At 36.3% G+C, this 25523-nt stretch overlaps 1 protein-coding gene across 6 annotated transcripts in view; it reads right to left on the reverse strand.

Moving 5' to 3' along the window:
- The window catches only part of LOC120949217 (protein qui-1), a 41602-nt gene that overhangs the window by 10468 nt on the left and 5611 nt on the right, over positions 1–25523 (reverse strand). For all 6 annotated transcript variants that reach the window (XM_049605295.1, XM_049605293.1, XM_049605294.1 and 3 more), the window contains 13 exons: positions 14743–15121; positions 14467–14546; positions 14221–14355; positions 12928–13127; positions 11661–11857; positions 10183–10357; positions 9705–9864; positions 8047–8980; positions 7778–7978; positions 5147–5316; positions 4908–5054; positions 4520–4817; positions 2291–2408 (listed from right to left, as the gene is read on the reverse strand). In XM_049605295.1, the coding sequence (XP_049461252.1) occupies positions 2291–2408; positions 4520–4817; positions 4908–5054; positions 5147–5316; positions 7778–7978; positions 8047–8980; positions 9705–9864; positions 10183–10357; positions 11661–11857; positions 12928–13127; positions 14221–14355; positions 14467–14546; positions 14743–14857 (2930 nt within the window). In that variant the 5' untranslated portion in view covers positions 14858–15121. The remainder of the gene's footprint in view (positions 1–2290; positions 2409–4519; positions 4818–4907; positions 5055–5146; positions 5317–7777; positions 7979–8046; positions 8981–9704; positions 9865–10182; positions 10358–11660; positions 11858–12927; positions 13128–14220; positions 14356–14466; positions 14547–14742; positions 15122–25523) is intronic.

A 25523-nucleotide genomic window follows, 5' to 3' on the forward strand; every position in this document is an offset into this window, starting at 1 on the left:
GAAGGAAACAGTGTCATCATTTGCAACACAAATAAACGATAGACGAAATATTGTTCGTCAGATGGTTGATTATTCCACAAGGACACATTTTACATGAGCTTCTTGTGAAGTCTGTAAATTAATACAACTCCCATATTTTAATCACATATGTAATGGATAGATAATAAAACAAATTGATTTTTTTTACTATCGCGCTCTTTCTAACTCTCGGAACGAGTACCGGCTTCGAACGACGAAATCCGTTCGACGCTCATGAGAGAATGAGAACCATGAGATACAACTGTCAAGCACTTAAAGACGATTATATCTACGATTCAAGGATGGTTAAATTTTGAATTTTGTTTTTTTTTGCCATTGGTATTGGATTTCATTCGTTACATCTATATTGGACGATTTGTTATCAATTATAAGGCAGCTTTACTCACTTTCTTGAAATTTTAATTTAAAATAATTCAAATTTAGGAGAGACGACAGGATTGGATTTACTTTATAAAAATGTATAAAAATACTGATTGATTTTATTTAAAAGAGTTATAAGCGTTATTTACATGGTGAAAATGTGATATTTTGAAAATGATGAAAAATGATATTTTTCTATAAAATTTGATGAATACTTTTATACTAAACTTATATACATCATATATCATATATCATATCATATATATCATGTCATATGTATATATATATGTATAATATATGTTATATATATTATATATATTATATATATATATATCTAAATATATGTAATGTTCTTATTTAACTATATTATTATAGATTTTGGTATGTATATTTATATTCCGATATATTTTATGTTTTTTATATACATTTTCAAAACTGATCAAAAAAATTTTTTATTGGCCACAAAACATTTTCAAAATGTTACATATCTCTAAGTTCAATTCACTTCAATCAATTAAAACAAAATTTAAAGCAAAAAGTTTTATTGAACAACATTCGTTCCAAATCCGCAGCGCAAAACCTCGCGGATTTCTCCCCATACAAACGGGAACGTTCGACCCCGGCAGGTAGATGCTCATTCTTTCATGCGCTTCTTACGGTCTCTCAATGGTACGTTATTTTAAAACTGAGCGCCAAGTGAGCGCCTTCTGACAACCGCGGCGAACGGATTTCGTCGTTCGAAGCCCATACTCGCCCCGTCTATCTTCTCAAAATTGAGAGTGAAATTTATATCCTTTGCCACTGTTTTCATCAAATATCGTGCTGATTTGATTTATCGTCGCGCATATTAACATTCTTCTTTACATAATCCGCCCAAAATATGTAATGTAAAGCGATGCTGGATAACTGATCAGAGAACGATTGATCGATTTTCATACCCTAACGAGAAAACAATATCGCTCGGTATCACTTCACGGTTGTCGCGTATCGGGTGTAATTCAATCATGCGATACGAAAAGCGATTGTTTTTCCACACTGCTTTCTTTCTTTTTACTTAAAAAATAAAAACAAAATTTGCGCAACAGTTGGAACACATGGTTTGCCAATAATGCAACAAACGACAAGTAGAGAGGAAAATGGGTGAAAATGATACGCTTTTTGTGGGGGTTTTCTGTGGCGCTTTCAAAGATGAATTAGGCTTACGTTGAAACAAATTTTTATATGTTGCTATGCGTGTAAAATAAGGTGTGCCCGGTTGAAAGAAGTCAAGCCAGGATGATTAAGCATCATGTTAAGAACACATTAATTTCCCGAATTTCATGTGTTCGTGCATGTGTGTTGGTTTCCTTTTCAGATTTCGACATCAACCATCGTAGTGGCTTTAAAGAGCGGCGTCAGGAAGGAAGGTGTGATAAGTTGTGATGCTAATGGTAGAGAAGATACATTGTACGCATGAACGATGGAACGGATGAAAGCTGTGTTTTCATTTGCATATCGACCTCGAAGGAAGTGTACCGTTTTGCTGCCGTAAGCAGCAATGTCTTTCACTTTTTGCTTTGCGTTATGTTTAGGCTTGAGGGTGGGTCCAAACTCCACTACAGGATAAATGTTGTGTGCTACATCTGAAAATCATTATCCTGTTTTACCAACACGTACTTATTGTGTTCTTGTCCGACATGTGGTGCAACTTTTTGACCACAGAGTAAAATATTTCTGCACAGGAACACAAAAAGGTTTGCCACCGAGCCACTATGCAAATGTTTAGCTAACTGCTGATACTATCGAGTTTCAAGAACTTGGCCAGCTGAGCAGCTGACAAAACCTATAAATGAATGTTTAGTACCACTTGGCACGATGCAACCAGTATGAACATGCAAAATTGTAGCATTACCGTAATCTCAACTTCATTGCCAGGGTTTTCATGTCCCAAACGATAACGGATGTGTCCTCGGACGCTGTGACCAGATACTGCGACAGGACTTTCATGTACGTAATCGGACCGCTATGACCTGTTAGAGAGAAAAAAAGAATCAGGATAGAAAGGGAGATAGAAGAAATCGAAGAAAGGGAGACGGCGATGGCAGGCGTGCGTGATGGTCAACACAAAACTAAACACAGAGCATGTAGGTACAAACCGGACATGATACGAGCCGATCTTGACATAATACGACATTAGTGATTGTGGCCGACAACAATGTGTCATGCATAAGATCGTAACTGCTAGCCTGGTAATACACTTGGCTGGAATGATTGGAAAATAAATCGTGCATGGCAACCAGTCCACTTATGTGCAGATACAACTACGGCATACGAAGCCAGTTTCATAAATTCTGTCGCACCATCATCAGATTGTTTCAGAAAAATAAATTGAATTAACACAATCCTTAACAAAGGAATGGTAGATGAACCTATGAACAAAGGAATAGTAGATGAAATTGATTTACGATTGGGGTAAATTTAACATTTTAGTATTATTATGTCATTTCAGTAAAAAAAAACTTTTTGATGGATATGATTACAATCAACTTAAATTAATTACTTTATTCAACCTAAACGTGTCTTATCATTCGGATAGAGATTTAGAAACAAAAATATCTACAATATAAAGATAACAAAACCCCTTAATTTTGAATCTTTCAAATGTCTGCACTTTTTTCCGTTCAATCTAGTAAGCAAAGTATCTTTAGATAAAATAAAACTAAGCACATGATAGTTAATACAATAGGAGACCGCTAACTGGATGTGTTTTACTGGAGTATTTTTTAACTAGAAGTGCGCTAACTGGAGTGAAAAACACATAAATGTCAAAACATTAAACTTCCGCAATCTTACGAGGAGAAATTCATAGCAAATGTGCCTTTTTGTCACAAATTTAACCTCTCAGTTAGCTGTCACCTACTGCATAAACGTACAAAAACAAATCTTGGTAATGCTTAAGTTATTTGATGATACAATTGTTCAAATTTTTGCATAAAGTTCCCTTTAGTTATATTTGTAATGTTGTTCATCGAGTATCATAAAATTTTGTTCTAGATGTTATAAATTGTAGTCATCTTTATCTTCATCGTGAATTTTAAATCGCAACTCGTCTGTTTAGATCGAAGGACATTTATCAATTACTGGTTTGAGATATCATATAACTCGATTACACTTGGAATTTGGTGCTCATTTGAGATGGATTCAAATCTACTCTAGTAAGAATAGCTTATTGCAGGCGAGAACAGACAGTTTTTCTTCCATGATTTTTTACAGCAGTTTTTTAATTTTATATTTAAAAAATTACTACATAATAAACACACAGACATTAAAAATTGTTAATACAACACTTAATCTAAACACATTAATAAGGGTGAAGATATGCATAAACACAGGACTTTTTAAAATCTCAAAAAGCTATATTTTTACTGTCAAAGTGGAAGTCTTTAAATGTATTCAGAATATAATTAATCCATCCAATTATCAATAAAGAAGTTGGAAGGGAAAATCTAGAAAAGCAACAAATACAAACAAACCTACAAAGGGCAGATTATCCCATGCAGTTCACTCTACAACTCCATTGACCGGACCAACGAATGAATCTTTGATTAAAATCCTCACGGACATTTTCCTAAGTCCGTTTAAAGGGCAGCAAAAAGTGCTGAGAAACGTAGTTCCATTATGATCTTTCTACTTTCTTTTATAACTTTCAACAAACACAAACAAAATGATAAGGCAAGGATGAAATATGCATTTTCCCTGTTTCTTAATCTTTATAAGAGGCATAAGAAATCAGCAACGTTTTTCAGTGAGTCAACAAAGACTCTTTTCGCTATGGGGCAGTTGATGAAAACATCAAACCGAATGTTTTGTTTACTTTTTTTGTAAATTTTGCGCATTGACATTTTCATAGAATGGGCAATCAGTTCAGTAATAGAAAAATTGTTAGGTTTAGAACACTTGAAATCATGTCATATTTGATGCAATAGATGCGATAGAAACCCAAAGTTTTTAATATCATAGCTAAATTAATGGATTCAATATGAGCAGAATTAAAAAACCATTTTTAAATGCCAAAAATGGGAAGCCAAGATATCATAGCTGTAAACGAATAAAAGCAAACTAACCAAATAATATCACATACCTTTAAATGTATGAACTAAACTGTTACTCATGATATGCCACAGCTGGGGATCTCCGACTTTTGGTGACAATATCAGGTGTTGTTTGGACGGCGAAACTTCGATGCATCGCACTGGACCTGGTCCAGGAACTGTAATGCAGCGAATTTGACTGGGCAGGGGAACTGGAAGCCAACCAGTCAACGGAACAAGCAATGGCACGGTATAGCCATCACACCATGCTGTTGCTGATTGCACAGTTACACTTAGTAGGGCTTGCGGTCCCTCGTGTGCTGACACAGATTTTAGCCATGAAATCAACTGTAAATATAATATTCTCAACATGAAGACCGCAGCAAATGTGGCGAGTTTTGTCAAAATTCCAGTTCCGTTCAATGGTTCAATTCTTACCTGGGCCCCCAGCTGCATTGGGTCACGTGTCAGAACATCACTCGACTTCCGAATTGTGTAATACACCAGCTCGATATCCCTGTCTAGGATGTAACATCGGACGTGTTCAATCAGGCAGCGCAGATAACTGATAGACACTGTTTGCACCTGTTTACCAACAAATTGAAAAAATGGATATTCAAAGAGAAAATTAATTAATACCTTCTTTCATTCCGCTCTTCAATGTGCCAAATACTCACGGCAGCCAGTAAGAAGTCAAAGTTGCACACAGCAATTTCCTTCAGCTTTTTCGTGTCCTCAGATTTGATTAGGTGGTGCCAGGCTTCCTCTACATGCCGTATGCTGTACGAAATATCAGGCCCTAGATTTAGCACTTGCGTTACATTGTCGTCTTGTTGTGTTTGCATACCTGTAAAAGGATTAATTTTGGAAGAGATTTAAACAATATAATAAAGTAAAAATAATTCTGATTGAAAAAAATAATAACATATATTTTTAAATTTAAATTGTGTTGTGCCGAATGATACAAGCAAATAAATTATGACCTATCTTTTTATCAATAGTTAGTTTAACAAATGACATTTAAATAGGGGCAAAGCTTGACTTACATATATTTATGATACAAGAATTATATACGAGAGCCTTGTGCATTACAAAAAGGCCACCATCTTTATGCATCGTGCGTCAAATAGTCAAGAACATAGAACATAGGTGACAAATAAATGTGTCTTTTTACACTTTCTATTCACACTATATCAAGAACGAGCTACGATGCGAATTCCTACGCTAAAAACGAAGACATGCTCCATCGTCCTCAATTACGACCCGACATTCAACCGACGGAGACAAACGGAACGTTGCGTGTTTTATTATTTCTGCTCTTCGTCATTAAAAGGGGCACAAATAACAAGAAGTCATGCTGAACCGAGTATTCGGATGTTGGATACCGTCAGTATCATTGCACGGTCACCGTCTTTTAATGTCAGCTCAATTCAAATTGGCCGCCGGTAGTACGCTGCTTTAGTACGTTTTATGCTGTTCTGTAATTAAGGCGCCGTTGGTCGACTTGTACTTTTCTCTGTTACGTCCTTCACCCTGGTGTTTTTGATTACGTGTAACAGCCCAAAGGAAGCATGCTGTTTGATCCCATTATTCTATCTCGTGCATGATAACATTTAAGCCAGGGATACAATTTGATCCCTTGGGTGTGACATTGAAAATGCTTTGTAATTTGATTTCGTAGCACATGTTACACAAACTTACATTTTCATCATTGGGTTAGATAAAAACCGGGCTTTGTACTACTGTATACTGCAGACTATGAATTTGTGCCAGAGAAACACAAAATATAAGGACAGATTTTATCCCATAACTGTGACATTTCATTTCGATTAACAACATTAAGGCATTTTTGCAACATTTTTCTACAAAAAAGATTCAACTAAAGTATATTATTCAAATTAGCTTAAAATTTTGAAGTTATTCAGGTTTTATTCTAATATAATATTCTCTATATAATAGGAGTAAGCACTAAAAAACCATTGGTACGGGCCATTCCCCACAATCCGGTTACAATTCCGAGGCAGAAATAAAAATTCAATTAATATCAATTTACAATTTCACACCTTTAGCAAATCTCGTAACAGGTTGCCGGAACACAATAGGTTCACCTTGCATGCCCAGCATAATGAATGCAAAGCGGCCAAGAAGGGACACATAAATCCTCTTCTAACAATACCATTCAAACCCCTTTAGTTGAAGCCACCCTATTGGTGCAAAGTTCCAGAAGCTTGCTGCGTTGCCCGGCCTAGGGCAAATGTTGCTGAGTACCCGAGATAAAAAGTGTGCCTTTGTGGAAAAGTTTTCTTATGCCATTGTTTCTATGCTATTGTTACTTCAATTGTATGGTTGATAAAACGAAAAATTCTCTACCTTTGCCGGGAACTTGCCCAAGTGGGGCAAGTGAGTATAAAGCAACTGTCGAAGTTCTCTCGTCATAATAAAAAAAATCTGTGGAAGTGTTTTATTGTGCTGGCTATTAATAGTGTACGTATGTTATTCGCTCTTCAACTCTTTTAAAACGCGTGTAGCAGCGAAAAAGATGCAGTTATAATTGATGATGAAGAACTCCGTAATAGTGATGTGAATAACAAATAAATAAAGTACATTATACAAAATTTATTGAGATACATAGCATGTTATTGATAATTTTTATTGTTCCTACTTACAAAAACTACAATTAAAATTCAAAAAAGAAAATTTCCAGATATTTTTTTATAAAACTGCACAACTTTAATGAAAATATTGGCTCGAATATGATTATTTAAAAAAATTATAGCTATTGAATAGCTATCGATGTTCAATGGTTGATGGATATATTTTTGAAGTTAACTGTTGCCGCAATACTTTGCGTTTACTTGTTTCTTATATTCATCGTTTTCATCAGAAAATAAGCACGAAGAAAATTATTTAGACACAACTTCATTCGTCGCCACTCAAGTTGTTCGACACTCAAGATTACACTATGGTTATGACGGCATCACTAAACACGCTGTAGGAAGTTGAAATTAGCGCTATCGATTTTTCATTTAACAATAAAGAGCTCTCGAACGACAACCAATTAGCCATCTAAGCATCCCCTGCTGAGGGTGTACCATACCATTTAAAATCATGCCGCAACAGTAAAGGTACTTGTGTTACACTACCAATACGATGGCGACAGTGATCTCTCTCTGTCTCTGAAATGGCAGTCAGTAGTACTGTATTTTTCGTTTCCTTTTCATTCGTAAAACAATGCACTGATGCCATGTCCGGCACAACCTAGTCACTACCCGCATTCAATACCATCATGTACGTCGAGTGGTACTTACTCGATTTTCTGCTGTGCTGTTCGGTCGACATGTCCTCGCTATCGTCACCGTCCGGGGGAAAGAACAGATTCACCAACTCCGAGTGAATGGAACGGGTAATGTCCGGTGTCATGTAGCGAACTCTGGTTATCTCCGCACATATGCTGTGCCGCCAGACGATCAACAGCTTACCGGACATAAGCTTCTCCCTTAGTATGAGTTCTGAAAAAGTTAGAAATGGTTCACCAGGTAAGAACACTCCCAAAAAGGAGGACAAAAATTATACGTACTCATTTGATTGCGTATTGTACGGAAGGTGGAAAAGTTGAAGTCTCCTTCATTGCTTTTGATGACCAGATCCGCGTCTTGCGTTGGCATTAGCAGCTCTAGCAACTCCGTCTCGGTTAACCCATACTCCGAGCACGTGATATAGATGGCTAGCCGACTGAAGCCCTTCACGCCAAACTGCTGCTCCATCGCATCGAACAAACCGTTTACAAGTTGTGCGAACGTAGGTAATTCGTCTGGTGGCGCCTCGGTACAGGAAGGTACCACACCCCAGTGTTTAATTTTTGTTTCATTTTGCTCCAACGACAGGTCGAAAAAATAGTCTGCACACTTAAAACGCTCCTTCTGCATTGGTGTCAACCGGAGTGACTCGATCGGCACAGTGGTAGATACGACCAGAAATACGTTCCAAGGGAGACTTATTGGAAGCCAAGACAACGCAGCCACAATATCGCAGTCCAGCGGGTTCAGTCGGTGAAGATCATCGATGAACAGAAAGAGTATCTCGTTGTGCAGGTCTTCGCAGTGCTTTAGCAAATTTTGAAACCAGTTGTTAATATAGAGTGGGTCAAACGATGCATCCTTGGGCAAGTAGCCTTCGGGGATGTTTAAGATGATGGCCAGCTGTTGACAGATGACACGCAGCAATTCCAAATTGTACGCTGATCGGGGAGTAGCAGAAGCGTATCGTATCACCCGGTGTACTTTGGTATGCTCGAACCATCCTGTCAGTTCGGTGTAGATACGAGACAGTAGAGTACTTTTACCGCTACCGTGTCCACCGTGAATGAAGTATGGCGGATGCCGGCTACCCGAACGGAAGTTCATCTGCACATTTTGTTTTATCCGCTCCGGAACTTTCGACGAGATGTACTTATTTGCACTCAGGTGCTCATTTAAATACATTAAATGTGTTGAGTGCTCGTGGAAAATTTCCTGATGAAATATCACAAGGTTCATGTAAAGGAGAACAAAAAACTCATAAAAACGTTTCAAAACAGTGGCGGCCCGGCAGGAAGAAGCTTAGGAATCTTTTATTAGCTGATATGACCGCGTTAATTGTTAGGCTAAAGAACTTCGTGATTCAAAAATTACCATTGAAAACTATACCAATCGATATTTTTCAGTTCACTTGTATGGATAATATAATGACTAACACAAAGAGTTCCTATCAATTCGTAAAATAGTTAAATTGAAAGATGACTCCACACGAAATTTAATTCAGATATGTACATAAATTGAACCAACTAGATAATCTGCAGACACGACAGCTGCTATAAATTTCCGTTTAATAATCTGGTTCTATGTCAACGAAATTATGAAACACATGGCAAATTGTATTCATCTATAAGGGTGGAAGAGTTCATGGTTCCAGCACAATATCAACATTGGTAATTAAAATATTTAAGCAAATTACAAAATATTGATTGCAAACTGTAAATATTTGTGATTTACAGTAAATGTATTCAAATGCTTCTGCTGTTTCACATGCTAACATGTTTCAGCAAAACATGATAATCAATGACGCTTTACGTCCAAAAGTTTCAAGCAGCGATAGAATTCATGCCATTATTTCCGGATTAGCGAACATATGTACTCAAATGTACTCCTTGCGTAAATATACTGTTTTTTGCTGTACCTTATGTTCCTGCCAACTCACCTGTACAGTTTTCTTACGTCCTTTGCCCCCGTTTGGATCCTTGGCCAAGTCCTGATCGATGGAAGCCTTCATCATTTCGAACATTTTGTTCTTGAAGCTAGTCAAGTACAGATCGTGACACTCGTGCTCGGGGTCGATTCCATTTTCCGCCCAATCAACGCTGTACGTTCGTAAAATCAGTAATGAAAACATCGTTCCAAATGGTAGGTTACGCCATTTGCCATATAATCGGCCGATGGATGAAGAAGGTTGGGGGAAATGAAAGAATAAAACAAACAAACCGGTTACCAAATGAATATTCATGTCTTTTTTCTTACATCCCTTGTTTGGCCGAAATTGTAGAGGAACTCGTCGTACGCATGAGTTTTAGCTGACTCAATGGCTCATATCACTCGAGAAATTCGGAATTGAATGAGAGAAAACAGGTGGTATGCGGCCGATACTGATTTCCTATATTCCCTATGATAGGTAGACTTACGTTAATGTTTGGTGGTTGCTGGCAGGTAATGCTTCTATGAGGTTGGTTTCCAGCTGCTTCACTTCCGTGCCTGTATTCGAACCCAAGTGTCCGTCTTCTTCGAGCTCGGTGGAATCGTTCTCTGGCTGGTTTTTCCAATGGCGGAAAAGTGTCAAAATGCGTCCCGACGAACACGCTAAGCGCAGCGGCAAACACAAACGGTAGTGGTACAGCAAACGTTGGAAAAAAGAAGATGGATGAACGGTTAATGGTGTGCAACACAACGGTGCTGATTATCTATTTATTTAGGTCGATTCCGTTCTAGCCGTTACGGTTTCGGAAACAAAAAAAAAGAATCCTGAAATATAGTGAAGGTATAAATGTGCTCCTTCGAGACTATTTTGTGTAGGATAGCTAGAACTGATAGGGAAAGAATTTACCGTCGACTAGCAAAGTGGCGAATGTTATCGAGACATGCAATCTGCTCATTACAGAGTTCTGGAAAGCTGTTCACTTTTTATTCAAACATTAAATGTGGTCGATTGGCTGGATAAGAATCGGGCAAACGATCATTCTAATAAATACAAATAAATTAAAATAATTAATAAATTTAATGAATACGAAGACATTTATCAAACCTCCCCTTAAATCGTTGGATTCTTTTGCAATATGTTATAGTGGAACTGGTTTTTTTTTCTCCATAAAAGTATTAAATCATGCATTTATTTCAAGGACTTCAATGTATATGCCTTTAAGAAAATCGTAATCAATAGCTAGGTGTTTGCCGTTTCTATGTTCTTCCAGTCCGCCATACATATGTGAAATGAAACATAATCAAACGTTAGTGAACGTTTATCGATTACCGATCGTGGAGACAAAGGGGGTCGCCAGGGCCACCGCTCCACCATCGTTTGCAGTTATCAATTACAGAATCCGGCTGGACAAATCAAGAGCACTGACAATATCTGATCGGCAAACAAAACAAACAATCTCGATAATGAACGCTAAGTGGACACGTTCCGTGCATTGGGAAATGACAACTGATTTCCATTACTCTCTATTAACCTTGTTATGTGATGGGAAAGCTTGATTGAATGATAATCCGCTACAATATGTTCAAGGTGAAATATATATTGGAAGGTCAGCCGGTTTGAATATTCATAAGCCTCGAAAAGTGAACACGAATTAATTTAGTGTTAACTGAATATTCACAAATTCCTCGTGGTTTCATTCAACACGTTTCTATTTAATAGTATAAAATAAATCATGATCTTCAAAAAGGTAAATTTTAACGTTGTACGTTTACACCAGCACACACAGGTACGTTTCTACAGACAGCCATTGCGTCTAACAGATGAGGCACGAGGAAAGCAATTGACAGCAAAACTTCCAAAACTCTATTGAACCACTGAATGGTCCCAAAACTCCTTCCTCGCTCGACAAAAACCACAACACAGAACCGTACATCGTTGACATCCCTGCTCGAACAATCCACTTACCTAAACCCTTTTCAATTTCCCGTGCGATAGCTCTGGTTTTCAGTCGTTTCAGATTATCACAGAATTGTTCCCCGTCCAATCCATCTCCGGCTGATGTTTCTTTGGTCTCAGCAGCGCGAAGCACTTCGTCTATTTTTCGTTCTAGCAGCTCGCGTAACTGCTGTGCCTCTGTCACCCATTCTGCCCTATCCAGTGTCCTGCAAGCGGAAGTAATAGAAAGAACGCGTGGTATAAAGGTAAGTAGAGCGGACTTGGCTGGAAGATTGAAAAACGGATTACGCCACTATCGATACAAAGATATTGTGATGGCTGGGTGAGGAACTGATGCGCGTCCTTGGGAAGGGAAAATAGGTCTTAAAATGAAGGGACAGTCAATCGAAAACGCTAACTGATTTGATCTGAGGTAATAATTTTGATAAAGTGGTTCCACTTCGCTTTACAGCCACAAACGGGACTCATAATTCAAAAACTCTTACTCTCCACAAAAAAATGCCTTGAACTGTGCTGGAGGCAGAATGCCGGGAGCAGCATAATTTCCATGGGAAATTGTTGACGTAGCTTAGCTAATTAAATGTTTCGCATTCTATTGCAATGCGGGCCAGAATGAGGAAGAAAATCGCATCGAAAGCATTAGAAGAACCGGCAGATGGAACAATATCAAGTATCTGACAAGACCAGAAAGGAGCGGTTCCCTTTCAATCACTAAAAGCAGGCAAACGACATTTAGTAAATTTGCTCTTTCCGAGCGAACTTGGCAATGTGCGTCTGTATAGGATAAATTGGTGCTATTGACTTTTCGTAATGAATTTATTCCCTAGGAAAATGGTTTCCTCTTGAAGTACTTGTGTATGCTAGGCTACACAAGTCTCGCACAAAATATGCGATATTTAATAACTAATTAGATTTTTCAGGAAAGTCTTTATCAATTAAATCACCGTAGAATATATTTACATGTTGTTTTATGAAATTATTGCTTTATACATGCGTTAAGAAATCAATTTTCTGCCAGAAGAATAAATGAATGCCTCATTCAAAATATGACTAAGATAAACAATGATGATTGATAACGGTCGCTTTAATATCTCCAGTATCCTTCGATCATTAAAATATAGTCTATCGTTTCCGAAGCCATCGTCCGATTCCAATCAGCAATAAAAATAATCAATTCATCATCCGGCACTTTATGTCTCTTTTCGATACCCGAGGGTGCACAACGACCAAAAATCGAACCATAAGGCTAAGGAAATTGAAATGGCATTCTACCCACCTGTAGTTCGTGGCGAGCCAGTAGCAACCTTCTCCATGCTGGGTGTCTTCTGTCTGATGAATGTTCGTCTTCGGGCATGTATACCACTTCCGCAAACACTGAACTTCGTCGTCGGTGGATAGCTTAGAAATGGCCGTAAATATGCTGGAGTCGAGTTTTGTTGGCAGTAAAAAATTGCCCAAACGTGACCCCAGCAGTACCTGTTAGTATGGGCGATGTTACGGGAAGATCGAAAACGTTGATGCAGTAGAACAACGATGAAAAACGGAAAAAAAGGAAAGAGTAGTGAAACAAACGTTAGTTAAACCGGAAACACCAATCACTCAACGTTGATAATCGGAAACCGAAGCTAACTCATAACTCCTCAAAACAACCCCTCGGGAAGGACAAGAATGGATGCGCTACGGTAGAAATTGATAACCTTGCAGCTGGCTGGGTTTACAATCAATTAATATTGAATTGTTTTATGGTTAAATTGAATTGTTTTGAATAAATCCAGAATAGGGAGGGAAATACTGTTAAATTCTTTATATCTATGTTGTAAATGTTAATGTGTAAATCTATTACATCAAAAAGGTAAGCTAAGCTTCGTAAATATTACATCGCGTTAAAACGTAGTAAGATATTAATGTTTTATACAATATATAAATTTTTGTTTCGAAATGGAAGCAATAGATAAACAACTTAATATTTTTATAGATTATTTTAACCATTTCTGTTCGCTTTATGTTTATTATTTAATTTAACTGTTAAGTAAACAAAATCTCTTTTTATACAAGTTTTATGTTTAATAAAAATATCTTGTAGGAATGCCAAGATTTATTCTTTGGAAAAATCTTGTGATGTGAGAGCCAAGTAAAGTAAACTCTTAAGCGTGGGTTTATCAGATTTGTGCATTGCTAATTTCACAGTGAACATTAATCATTGTTATTATAGCGTATTCATTTGGACTCGCATCCATTTCTTTCAATTTAACAACCTCCAAGCAGGTGCACGATGATGGTGCAGTTTTCTTCCCAGTTTCACTTTGCAAGTTCATCGTTTCAAAGTGAAACGGGCAAGAAATACTGTAATGTACACGGCATCAAAGCACACGTAAAGCACACTTTGCTGACAAATCAATTCTACCGCTTGGATAAAACATGGTCAAATAACTATCAATCCTCTTTCAATGAAAACATTCAAAATACCAGCACCGTCCATTCGATTCCACCATTAGATTTTGTTAAGCTACGGTGAGACGCTACCTCAACTGAGTAGGCAGCAATCACTGTCATTGACGTAGAAACTTACGATTAGAAATACACTTTTCGAGACGCAGTGGCATGTTTCTATTTCCTCCAGGTGATCATCGAGCACGTACGGATCTAGGTCTACTATTGTTAGCCCATCACTACCGGTTCCGAAGTGGATGTCAACTATTTCAATCTACAACCATCGACAAACGATAGTGCAGCGGAAGAGAAGACATGTGCAAATGTGTCATTGGTTGAAGTAGCCGGAATAGTTTAGTAATTCATTCAAAGGCTTTTCATTTACCTCTAGTTGTCGGTCGTCATACAAGGCTTGAAGATCTGGACCAATAATTTCCAGCAGCAGACGACGTTCCTCTTTGAAGTCTGTAACGAATCAGCAGTAAACCAGTTTTGATTGAAATGAAATGAAAACCAGTGCAATCGCCAATGTTGTTCCATTGGTTTCAACTCGATTCAATACGGTAAATAGAGGAATTGTTTTTGATTGGATATCTTAAAGCATCCAAAAGTATCATTTCATAGTCCTTGCATCTTACAAAAATATGGTTATCAAACTTACCATCTTTTAGACTTGCTATATAAATCTTAATTATCCTAGGAGACGGGAGCTTCGTGTGTTCATTGTGATGTCCTCTTAGAGCGTTAAACACTGCTTCCTCTATCGCTGTCGCCATATTGATAGCATTTGATTGCTAATCTTTTGACTTTCGGAATCCTCACATAAACTATGCGACAGATTGCTCTAGAGGCAAGAGATGTTTGCTACTTGGCGATTTCAGTTTCTTCAGCGTTTTATATTTTAGCTTTCAATTATGATTTCTTCGTAATCAACTTTATGAAAATTACATCCACATATTTTCTCCGCATCCTCATTCGGCTTTATCTTACTAACGATGTCCACCGGTTGTGACGGTATTGCTTCTTCTGCTGTCGATGTTCTGCAAATAGAAGTGAATAAATAAAGACACTAGAAAGCGGAAGTAAACAAAACATGCAATGGAAATTGATATACGTTTACTGAATGACTAGGCGAAATCAACAGTATTTGTTGTGCACTATCTTTTGATGATCATTTCCGGGAAGAAATTGTCTAGATCTCGCTAGGCAGAGGAAGACCAAAGGCACGAACGAACGCACCTTAAATCCCTTTATCTTCTTCGATTGTTTACGTCAAATATGCCTTATAATTTTATTCAACAGCATTTTTATTTGTTGTTATTTACAAGCTCTGTTTTTGAAGACTATGAATATCTAATTTGAGCAAAATATGATCCTAAGATATAGTTTTTTTTTACTACAGTTTCCACTAGCCACTCAAATTTCAATTTTAAGTACTGTGGATTAGATAATCGATTGGTAATATGGGGCAGTTCCATGGTATTGTCGTCAACTCGTACGACTCAATAATATGGCCGTCGTACAAGGCTTAAGTAAGGACTGTCCCGTCGTAGCAAGAACTAACAATTCGGCTGCGTGGTTCTAAATAAGTCCGTAAGTGCTACTACAGCCGGCATGGCCGTGTAGATCGTCACGCAGAAAAAAAAAGTTTTATCACAGTTTCCACTTACCACTGAGGTGCCAATTCCAAAGACTGTAGATTCAAAAATCACATGCCAGATGAATGTGAGAATAGTTAAAATTACCGTTGAAATGTGTACACATTGCTAACAGCAGATCTCGGTATGATTCTGCTAAATGTGTTTTACACATTTTTCTATTTGCCGAAAAGACCTTATAAGATTACTTTTAAGACTTATTAAGTATTACGAGGTCGGAATAGTTAGTCCTTGTTGCGGGGACCGGCTCATATGAGGCTTGAACCAACGACGAGCATGTTGTTGAGTCGTGTAAGCTGATGATGGATAAAAATATTATTGACGTCTTTTTTAATAGTTTTCTTGATGTTAACTTTTATGTTTTTATGTTGTGTAAATGTTTATTTCTGATAACAAACAAGTAAACTTTGTGGGTCTAGCCTTCGTTATTTCATTCCGTTGAACCATCCTGTCCTTAAATCTGACCCTAGAAAATACCTCGGTTTCTGTGCAAGTCGCTTGTCCAGATTTTTTCTTGCGATTATGAAGAAATTCAGCATATTTGTGTAGGGTGTAGAAATATATCACGTCTTTAGCAGGCACCCGGCTATGATAAATGAATTATACGACAAGAACATTTACAGTGTGCTTTGCTCAATTTATAGCGTTTCATTTTTTAGTTCAATGAACTAACAAACATTTTGTGTTACACTGAAGAAAGTGTGGCGACAATGTGAGGCAGTTCGCTTTGCACTGAAAATCAAATAAAATTTTGATGATTTGCTTTTACCACAATGGAGTTATTTCAGTTTAAGAACAAAAGACATCAGTTTTGGAAGTACTTTAAAATAATATAAGATAATAGAAGTAAGTACCTTTTCATACACATGCAATCATGTTTTATATGACAATGCCATTAATGCAACGCCCAAAGTTTGTTTGAGTCATCATATAATATCCATAAACGTTTTTAGTTTAAATTAATCACCCACTTTCCTAAACTCGATCGAATTCGGGAGCTATCGTGGCGAATGTCAAAATGACACACAATTGTGGTTTTCTTGGATGTTTTTTGAACAAATGGCCATTTTGAGCATATCTGAGATAGATACATGTAGTCCCCTAGATACACTGTACCTCTTATACGCGGATTCGGAGAAACGCGGTTTTCTAAATTTGACAGTTATTTGAATAACTTGTACTGATTTGACACATCATATGTAAAATTCAATATAATTTCCCTTTTGATCGAATGTTAAAGTCTATTTCAAAAGGTTCCAAGCTGTTATTTTAAGTCAGAATCGTATCAAATAATGAATTAAATGGCTAAAACCACTCGCTACTTGCAAAATTATACGAAAATTAGTATTATTTTGGCTGGAAATCACAAGAATCGACTTACGCGGAAACTCGAGATACGCGATTTTTTGCGGCCGTTTTCGGTCCCCATTAACCGTGTATCTCGGGGTCCGCTTGTACTCATAAAATTAAAGATGAGATGGAAATAAATTAAAGCAATCGTTGTATCTAAGCAATTTTAACTATCGTGCCTCTTCGATCGAGTTTGGGAAAATAGCGAAATACCTGAAAAAATCTCATAAACTGTCAAATAATGCCTAAGCTCATTTGGAAGAGTGAAACGCCGTCATCTTAAAATTGTAGTGGACCATGTCATAGCGCTGTACTATTAGTACCGCGCTTCTCCCAAAATGAGTAAATCTGTTTACTCCACTGGTACCTCTTATAAATGGCAAATTATCGTCTAACAAGCATCACAGTTTGCATTGTTAGTACAGTTTTGTTTAGCGCACGCTTATTTTATTAGGATTAAAACAGATTAGCCGGTCTCGTAGTACAGTGGTCAACTCGTACAACTTAACAGCATGCCCGTCATGGGTTCAATCCCCAAATAGACCGCGCCGCCATACGTAGGACTGACTATCCTGCTATGGGGGGGAATCAATTAGTCACTGAACGCCAAAGCCCACAAGTGGGTACAGGCAGGCCTTGACCGACATCGGTTGTTGAGCCAAAGAAAAAAAAAAATAGATGTGAAAAAAGAGCAGCATGGGCAAAAGGAATGTTAAATAAGATTTGCTACAAAAAATGATCATCATGTTCTAGCATTGTTTTGACCCTGAAACTAATTATTTTACTTCTAATTTAGAACTATCTTCTTATTCTTCTTCTTATGGCTCAACAATAGTTGTCGGTCAAGGCCTGTCTGAACCACTTGTGAGGCTTGGCTTTCAGTGACTTTTGGATTACCCCCCATAGCAGGATTGTCAGTCCTACGTATGGCGTCTATTCGGGGCTTGAACCCATCACGGACATGTTGTTAAGACGCACGAGTTGACGACTGTATCACGAGACCGGCTAGAACTATCAGGGGTTCTAATTATAGGGCTAATACTATAAAGCGGGGAAAGTGGGGGGAAATGTGCATTCTAACCAATCATATTCATTTGAATTTTGCACAAAACATAATTATTCTTACTTTATTATATGCCTCCACCATTTATCTATCCATGAAATACATTTAAATTTAGGCAACAAAGCCTGAAAGTAATGTAAACATATTTAAAAAGTGTAAAATTAAAGTTGATGTTTCACGTGATGCTTCCCCGGGGCGTTAAAAAACTGGGGCAATATATGCCACAACGACAGCGTTTAGTTAGTAGTCAAAAAACTTTTGTTTTCAAGTTCTGTTCTATTATGTAAATTCTTAATTTTCTAAAAATTTTGGCGAATGGCAAATGCCAAGCTTTATCCTCACCAACTCTCTCATATGCTCTTTACGCTCTAGATTGCACACTGCTGTGTTTGTATTCGTTGCTAGCGTGCATTTTGCCTTCTTTCTCTATTGCTTTTTATCATACTCTCTCCACGCTGGATTTGGCGCGATGTACTTGAAATGATCCAAGTAATTACAGTGAAATCTCTCTAAGATGTAGCCTCTTAAAGATGAATTGTTTCTTTAAGATGAATATTTTAAAGGTCCCGTCATATTCCATACATTTTATGTCTCTTAAAGATGATGAACTCTCTAAGGTGAACATTCCATAAGGTGCATATGCGATTTGGCAGTCGAAATTTTCTAAGAAAAATTTATGAACGACAGTTCGCAAAAATATTGGTTAAAAAAATAATTCCCAATTTTTTTGGTGGTTCTTGGAAACTTCATAACAAGAACTTCATTAGTTTTCTTTAACATGAACATCTCTCTAAGTTGACGGTCGCTTGAAGTTTCATTTTAGAGAGATTTCACTGTCTGTTCACAAAATCATAAAAATTACGTGATGGAACAATACCTGATCATATGTGTAGTACTCTTCTATTTTTTTGCCGAATCTCGGTTAAAAATAAACCGAAATTCGCACATCTGCTATGATCTCGGTTGAACCTTTTTAACCAAAAATCTCGGCTAAAAATGACGAATGACGATTACGTGTTTAAGCGAGATTCCGGTTTGAGAAAACTGAGACATCAGTCAATTGGAAGATAGTCGGATATCGCTAATAATTGTTTTTTTTTATAGCCTAAAACTGTTGCATCGTTTTGATAGCACTAGTCAATTTGGCCCGGTTAGAGGATTTTGCAACAGAACCTTAGACGTGTATATTGACTGCAGGGCATGTTTAAAGGTTTCACATGTAGATAAACAATTCTGTTCTATTTTGATGTCTTTTTACTAATACTCTATATGACCGTGTTGCTATCTTGGTACAGGTTCCTATTAAATTCTTATCCCGGTTCATAGCTCATCCATTTTTTGATCTAAAATATGTGGTAAATGTTACATTACATTAGTAACCATGGTCCACTTTCTTTCTCAGTATGTTTGACTATCGGCTGGACTCGTGGGGCAGTCGTCAACACGTACGACTTAACAACATGACAATCATGGGTTCATGCTAATACCACTTAACAACATGCCAATCATAAAAGAAACCCTGATCTAGGAATGTCTATATTCCGTATATGTTATTGTCCCATTACTTTTTTTACTATAGGAGTTGCTGTTCATTTCAGGTTTTCAGTTCAGTTTAGTTTTAATGCTGACTCTACTGCTGAACCATAAGATAATTTTTCCCGCAAGATATACTTTCAATGGATTAATAAATATTGAAATTCAATTATGTATTTATTTTTTGCTTTGTTTCAACTATTTAACACAACTCGTACAAAACCTTATCCACGCATCTACGTATGGAGGCCCGATCCATGGGAAATATAAACCCGTTATATGCATGTTTTTAAGATCTTCCTTTGGACCTAGTTTTTCAGTTCTAATGTGTTCACTATAATGCATTGTATCCGAATTTTTGGATTAATCTATAATGAAAATTTGTATTTTTTCAACGTTCATAGTATTCGATTTTGCAATCCTTTCATGCGAGCATTTGATTTCACTTGAATGATAGTTCGAAGCAAGTACTTATTTGTCTTACTTTTTGTTTAAATGTTTTGTACCACACGACACTACTACGTATGATCAAATAGATGGAACGGGTATAATCTCTACCACAGAATTATTTAGAATCACTGCGAATAATTTGATGATTTTTGATACACTTACAACACGTTGGTAGAAGAATATCTTTCGATTTAAATACCTCAATGATTCAATCAATCTCGTAACTTGAGCGTCACCTCTTACTTCGTTTTGTGTAGGGAGATGTAAAAATAACACAAAACGCCGGTAACATCGATTTATTCTGGATAGAAACATTGAACACCTACAGCTCTTAGTACAAGTTGTTTTCGCAAACATCATAATTCATCAAAAACTGTCATATAAACATGAAAATATGAATAAATAAGTAAATATTACGTAAAAAATCGTAGTATCTTACATTATTTTGTTCCTCAATGTGAAATATTTCCTGCATTAATGCCAGAATTTGACCAAACTATGTTTTCCTTGCACGATGTAAACAACCTGACGGATGGCAGATCGATTACCGAATCTCGGCAAACACAAAAATTAACACGAGATCTCGGTCATTTTAACATTTCACACCGGTGCATTGTTAAAATACGAACTTGGCAAATCATTTTGCCATTTTTTTTATTCGTAAAGCACATTGTAGGCAATGAAATTTTAACTGAAATATCAGTAAATTGGGCTGTAACTGATTGATTTCGGCTCTGATTTTTTGTGTATATAGGCTGAATCTAATTAATAAAATAACAGACATAATGAAATAGAATATACTAAAAACACTAAATTTACTAAAACAATTATTCTTCTTCTTTGGCTCAACAACCATGTGTTTAGTTTTTTTTAATTTTATTGCTTACACGTTCCATTCGACGAAAGCAATTTTTTTAAAGCTGTGCCTCTTAGCATAATTGTGAGGACAATTACAACACAAAAACCTCACCAAACGTCAAATGTCATTGTCAAATGTCATATGTCAAAAGAAACTGCCCATTTTGCCCCAAGCATGATTGTACATTTTGCCAAGTGAAGCATATTTATACTTTTTGTTTATTAATATAAAATTATGCATTGGATTGCCTTGTTTTTTTGAGATAAATTGTTTAGCAATTTTGTATCTATATAAATATACCATGTATAACTTCCACGAATCTAAAGCCATGCCTTTAAGTTTATTACCGAAAAAATATAAATTAAATAGTATATCAAACATCACACATAACGAAGTTTGTCTATTATCAAGTATAATTCGCATAGCCCAGTTTTGTAATCTCTGTAATCTTTTCATTTATGTTTCACTAGTCAAGAAAAATATTGTTGCTGAAAAGTCGATATGTGGAGAAATTAAAGATTTATAAAGTTTTATTTTGCCAAATTCGTTTAAGCCATTCTTAAGTCTACCAGTTACACAAAACTTTTTTATAACACTCCTTCATGTCTCCTTTAATTTTTAGCGATTGGCTGAGTGCACTTTCCCTCTGAAAAATGACAATGGATTTTTTCTTCTTCGGATTCAGTTTCAATTTTTAATTCGCAGTCACTCTTCTAAAGATGTAAGATCTGTTTAGAGATTTTCAGAAGTTAATTCGGGATTACTATGCGACACAAAAATTACCGTTTCATCTGACAACATGTTAACATTGCAGTGATGAAGTATTTTTTTGATATCATTTATGTACTTACATATTGGGCGCAATGCACTACTTTGTGGGATCTCAAGCGTATTCCCTAATGGGCTTGACCACCTATCGCCAAATGACATTCTTTGAGTTCTATCTCTAATGTACCTTTCAAGTCATCGTAGCTAACATACCATGGTATTTAAGAGATTTTATTGAGAGGTTTCTATAAATAGAAGTCTAGAATGTGTTTTAAACATGTTTCTATAAAAGTCCTCTTACTTACAAGATCCATCTAACAATCATTATTTATATAATTGTGTTTAAAATGTATTTTATGTATTTAATGTGTTTAAATCTCAATTAGAAATGGTTAACTGTATCGATATCAAAAAATGTGTAAATATTGAATTCAATTTTTTCAAAATAAAAAAACTACCACCCATTTCGCGAAGTTTTAGTATTCATATTTTGTACCATATTATGTTGCTAGTCGCTAGTATCGGAAATGTTAGGGGATATTTTAAGGTCATTAAATTTGCATAAGCGACAGTCGAGCACGTGGTGTATGTGAATTTAGTATTGCGCTCCATAACAGCTATAAATTGTGCGAAATACGCTAGCTTCGTCATGGAAGGAACCATATGGGACCGTTGCAACCTTGTTACCGACCAAAACTTATTTCTCCCAAACGAATATAGCATTCCGGTTTGCATGAACCACAAGCAAACACTATAAGTAAACGGTAGTCCGTTGGTCTACGCTCAGCCGTTCAGTGCAGCTACGCTTTCTCCCTAAATTTTCATTTTCTTCGAGGAAAATGTGTTGCTATCTTTAAAGCTGATGTTCACAGATGTGAATGTTTCATCTCTTGCTACCATATGCACCAGATAAAGAGAGTACATTTATGCATTTCTTGAATTGATCTCTTGCAAAACGCCAATTATTCTTAATCTGATGCAACTGCTTTCTTTATTTCCACCGCAAATTCTACATCTGCAAATAATAATTTGAATCGTGTGTCAAAGCAACCACAGAACATGTTTGAATATACTGATTGAATATACTATACCATTCAAGGTGTGTAAAAACAATAATTTTAGTATTGTGCAGTATACAGCTAGGTATGGTTTCATACGCGCTCTTTAGTCCGCGCTGACTGAGCATTACCGAGTACAGTGCTCTTAATGTTACTGGGATGAGTGTGGAACGGAAGTTAAAGAAAATCGAGCAACACTCACCAGATCGTCAGAATGCATACCAAAAATCCTATAGTAATGCAAAAAACTAACAGCAAAGCAAATTCCTAGGGCGCAAAGCAACACGCTATTGTGTGGCTTTTTTCATGGTTAGGTTTGGATGATTGAAAAATTCTTCAACTTTTTTAGCTATGACGCTACACAGCAAGTGTTTTGTTCCTTATTACAATTTGCTAAGGGAGGAAAAATTATCATGAAACTTTATTCGGAGTTTTTATATTCACAATGGACTTTGAGGGAAGGTTTAAAGATTTTTTGTCTTTTTTTAGAAATTAACATGAACGTTTGTTAAAACATTAAAATACTGAAATTTGAAAATCTACTGCTTTTATGTTAAGATTTACCTATGTCTGTTTAAAACCATTATTAGTATTTTACAGCATGTTCTATTCTCATCTGATACATTTGTTTTGGTATGGTATAAATTGGCTTATACGTTAATGGAAAACGTAGATTTATTGGGTTGTGAGCTTTTATTTTTTTATTAAGCTACACAAACAACGACAAGAATGATTTATTAGTAATTCGGATTTGCATCGGCCCTTGGAGTAGTACTTTTTTTTATCTCAAATGATTTTTGTTGTTTTTAAAACACTCTCAACCATACTGAATATTTTTAATAATTAGATAAGTAGAACACATTATTAAGCTTAAAAGCATAGCGGTTTCACTTCCAAATGACTTCGAATTCTCAGATTCTTGCAGTCCAAGCGAGTTTTTGATGTGGGCTCGGTTTGATTTTTTCCGCTTGCTTTTTCTTTTGGTAATTTTCTACCCTTCCTCTAATGGCGAAGATCTGGTTGAAGGTTTCTAGCCAACTCCTGAGAAAATTCATCATCCAGCTCAGATCGGCCTAGTTTCAAGGCGACACGGCACTGTTTGCGCTTCATTTATCAACCGCTCAACAAAAGAATGCAACCGGAAAAGCGTCCGATGACTTTGCAGAAAAAGACCAAAAAAGGATCTAGACGGTCAACTAAATGACAGTGGATTTGAACAGTAAACAGTTGAAAAAAAAAAAAGGAATTCTCTAAGGGGTTAAGCAATGGTAGAAGATGAACAAAGGGTGCCGCAAACGGCGACATTCTAGACATTTCGTTCAACTTTTGCCAAACAGTGACTATGGAAGAAAAGATAAGAAACTACGACAAATAAGAAGTTTTTATCACACTGCCACGGTTCGGTGCTTCAAAAGGAAGTGAAACGTGTTCGATCACCAGGCTCTTAAATGGCGGAAGTTGAGTGACGAAGTAAAGTTATTTTCTTTACTTGTCCCTGTTCTGTTGAATAATAACTTGATATCATGTTGTCGTAGTGTTTCTTGTCCTAAATAAACATATTAAGCTTTGTATAGTATTGGACAGAAGCCCACAATTTGTAAATTTCATTTATGCGGTCCTGTATTCGCGTTGTGATGTACTTGATAACATAGAGTTTTCTTTTTCCTTGTTGTTTGCCAGAAATGTAATTACCAGCGAAACGAATTATTCCCTAGGCAATCGTCTTAGCGATCAGTAAATGAAAATGCCAAATTAACAAAGGTATATGGAGTTATTTAATTCCTGTGGCCAACCTTATTATGTTGAATATCCTTGTTGGTGGGTAATAATTTAAAAGGTTGTATGTTGTAAATTATCAAAGTCATATCTGTATTAGTGGTTAAAAAATATCTTAGTGCATACAGCTCAAGTACATTTCATTTGATGGGATTTAATTATGCTACCGTAAAAATGTTTTAATTAACTGCTTCTGAAAATGACAACATTGTTCCTAACATGAAGCCTTGAAGTATTGTAGTATATATAATTAAAACTTTACAATACAGAAATCAAGACGCTTTAAAAATCCCAGTGAAAAAAACTAAGTAAATATAGGTAGTGTAGTTAAATAAACATTTTTATTTAAATGTGTACACAATGCCCCTGTGCTTGCAAACTCTTTACAAGATATGTACACAAACGCACCTGTTGCTCAGATCTAACACGCTACCAATAGAAACGCTATCGTATCATTAAGGTTATTAAATTCATGTTCTGTTACAGACACATCACTATTCCCAGAGGGAGCTGTAGTATTTTCTAATATATCGTAGCGGGCTTGTATGATCATAATATAGGGAGTTTATGATCATGCAAAGAGATTAAAGTTCTAAGAATAGGTAATAATAATTGGAAAATAGTAAAAAATTGATGCTAAAATGAACTGGAAACTACTATTGTAATCTTGCTTTCTTTTAAAACCGGGCAAACATTGAACAGCAGCATTCGTATATGAATCCATTTCATAAAACAGGAAACCTGTGAACTAGTCAAAACACTTATTTTGTTACAATGTTGTTATTTCCATCTTTTTCAACATTTGTCGTATCTCATTGACTATGTGGATGCAGATTACGATGGAACCTGAATGAGTTTTCTTTGAGAATAAGTGCAACCAACATCAAATGTTTTTTGGATTGCGTGTGTCCCAACAAGGACAAATAA

Source organism: Anopheles coluzzii, chromosome 2 (assembly GCF_943734685.1).
Source record: "Anopheles coluzzii chromosome 2, AcolN3, whole genome shotgun sequence".
Classification (NCBI taxonomy): domain Eukaryota; kingdom Metazoa; phylum Arthropoda; class Insecta; order Diptera; family Culicidae; genus Anopheles; species Anopheles coluzzii.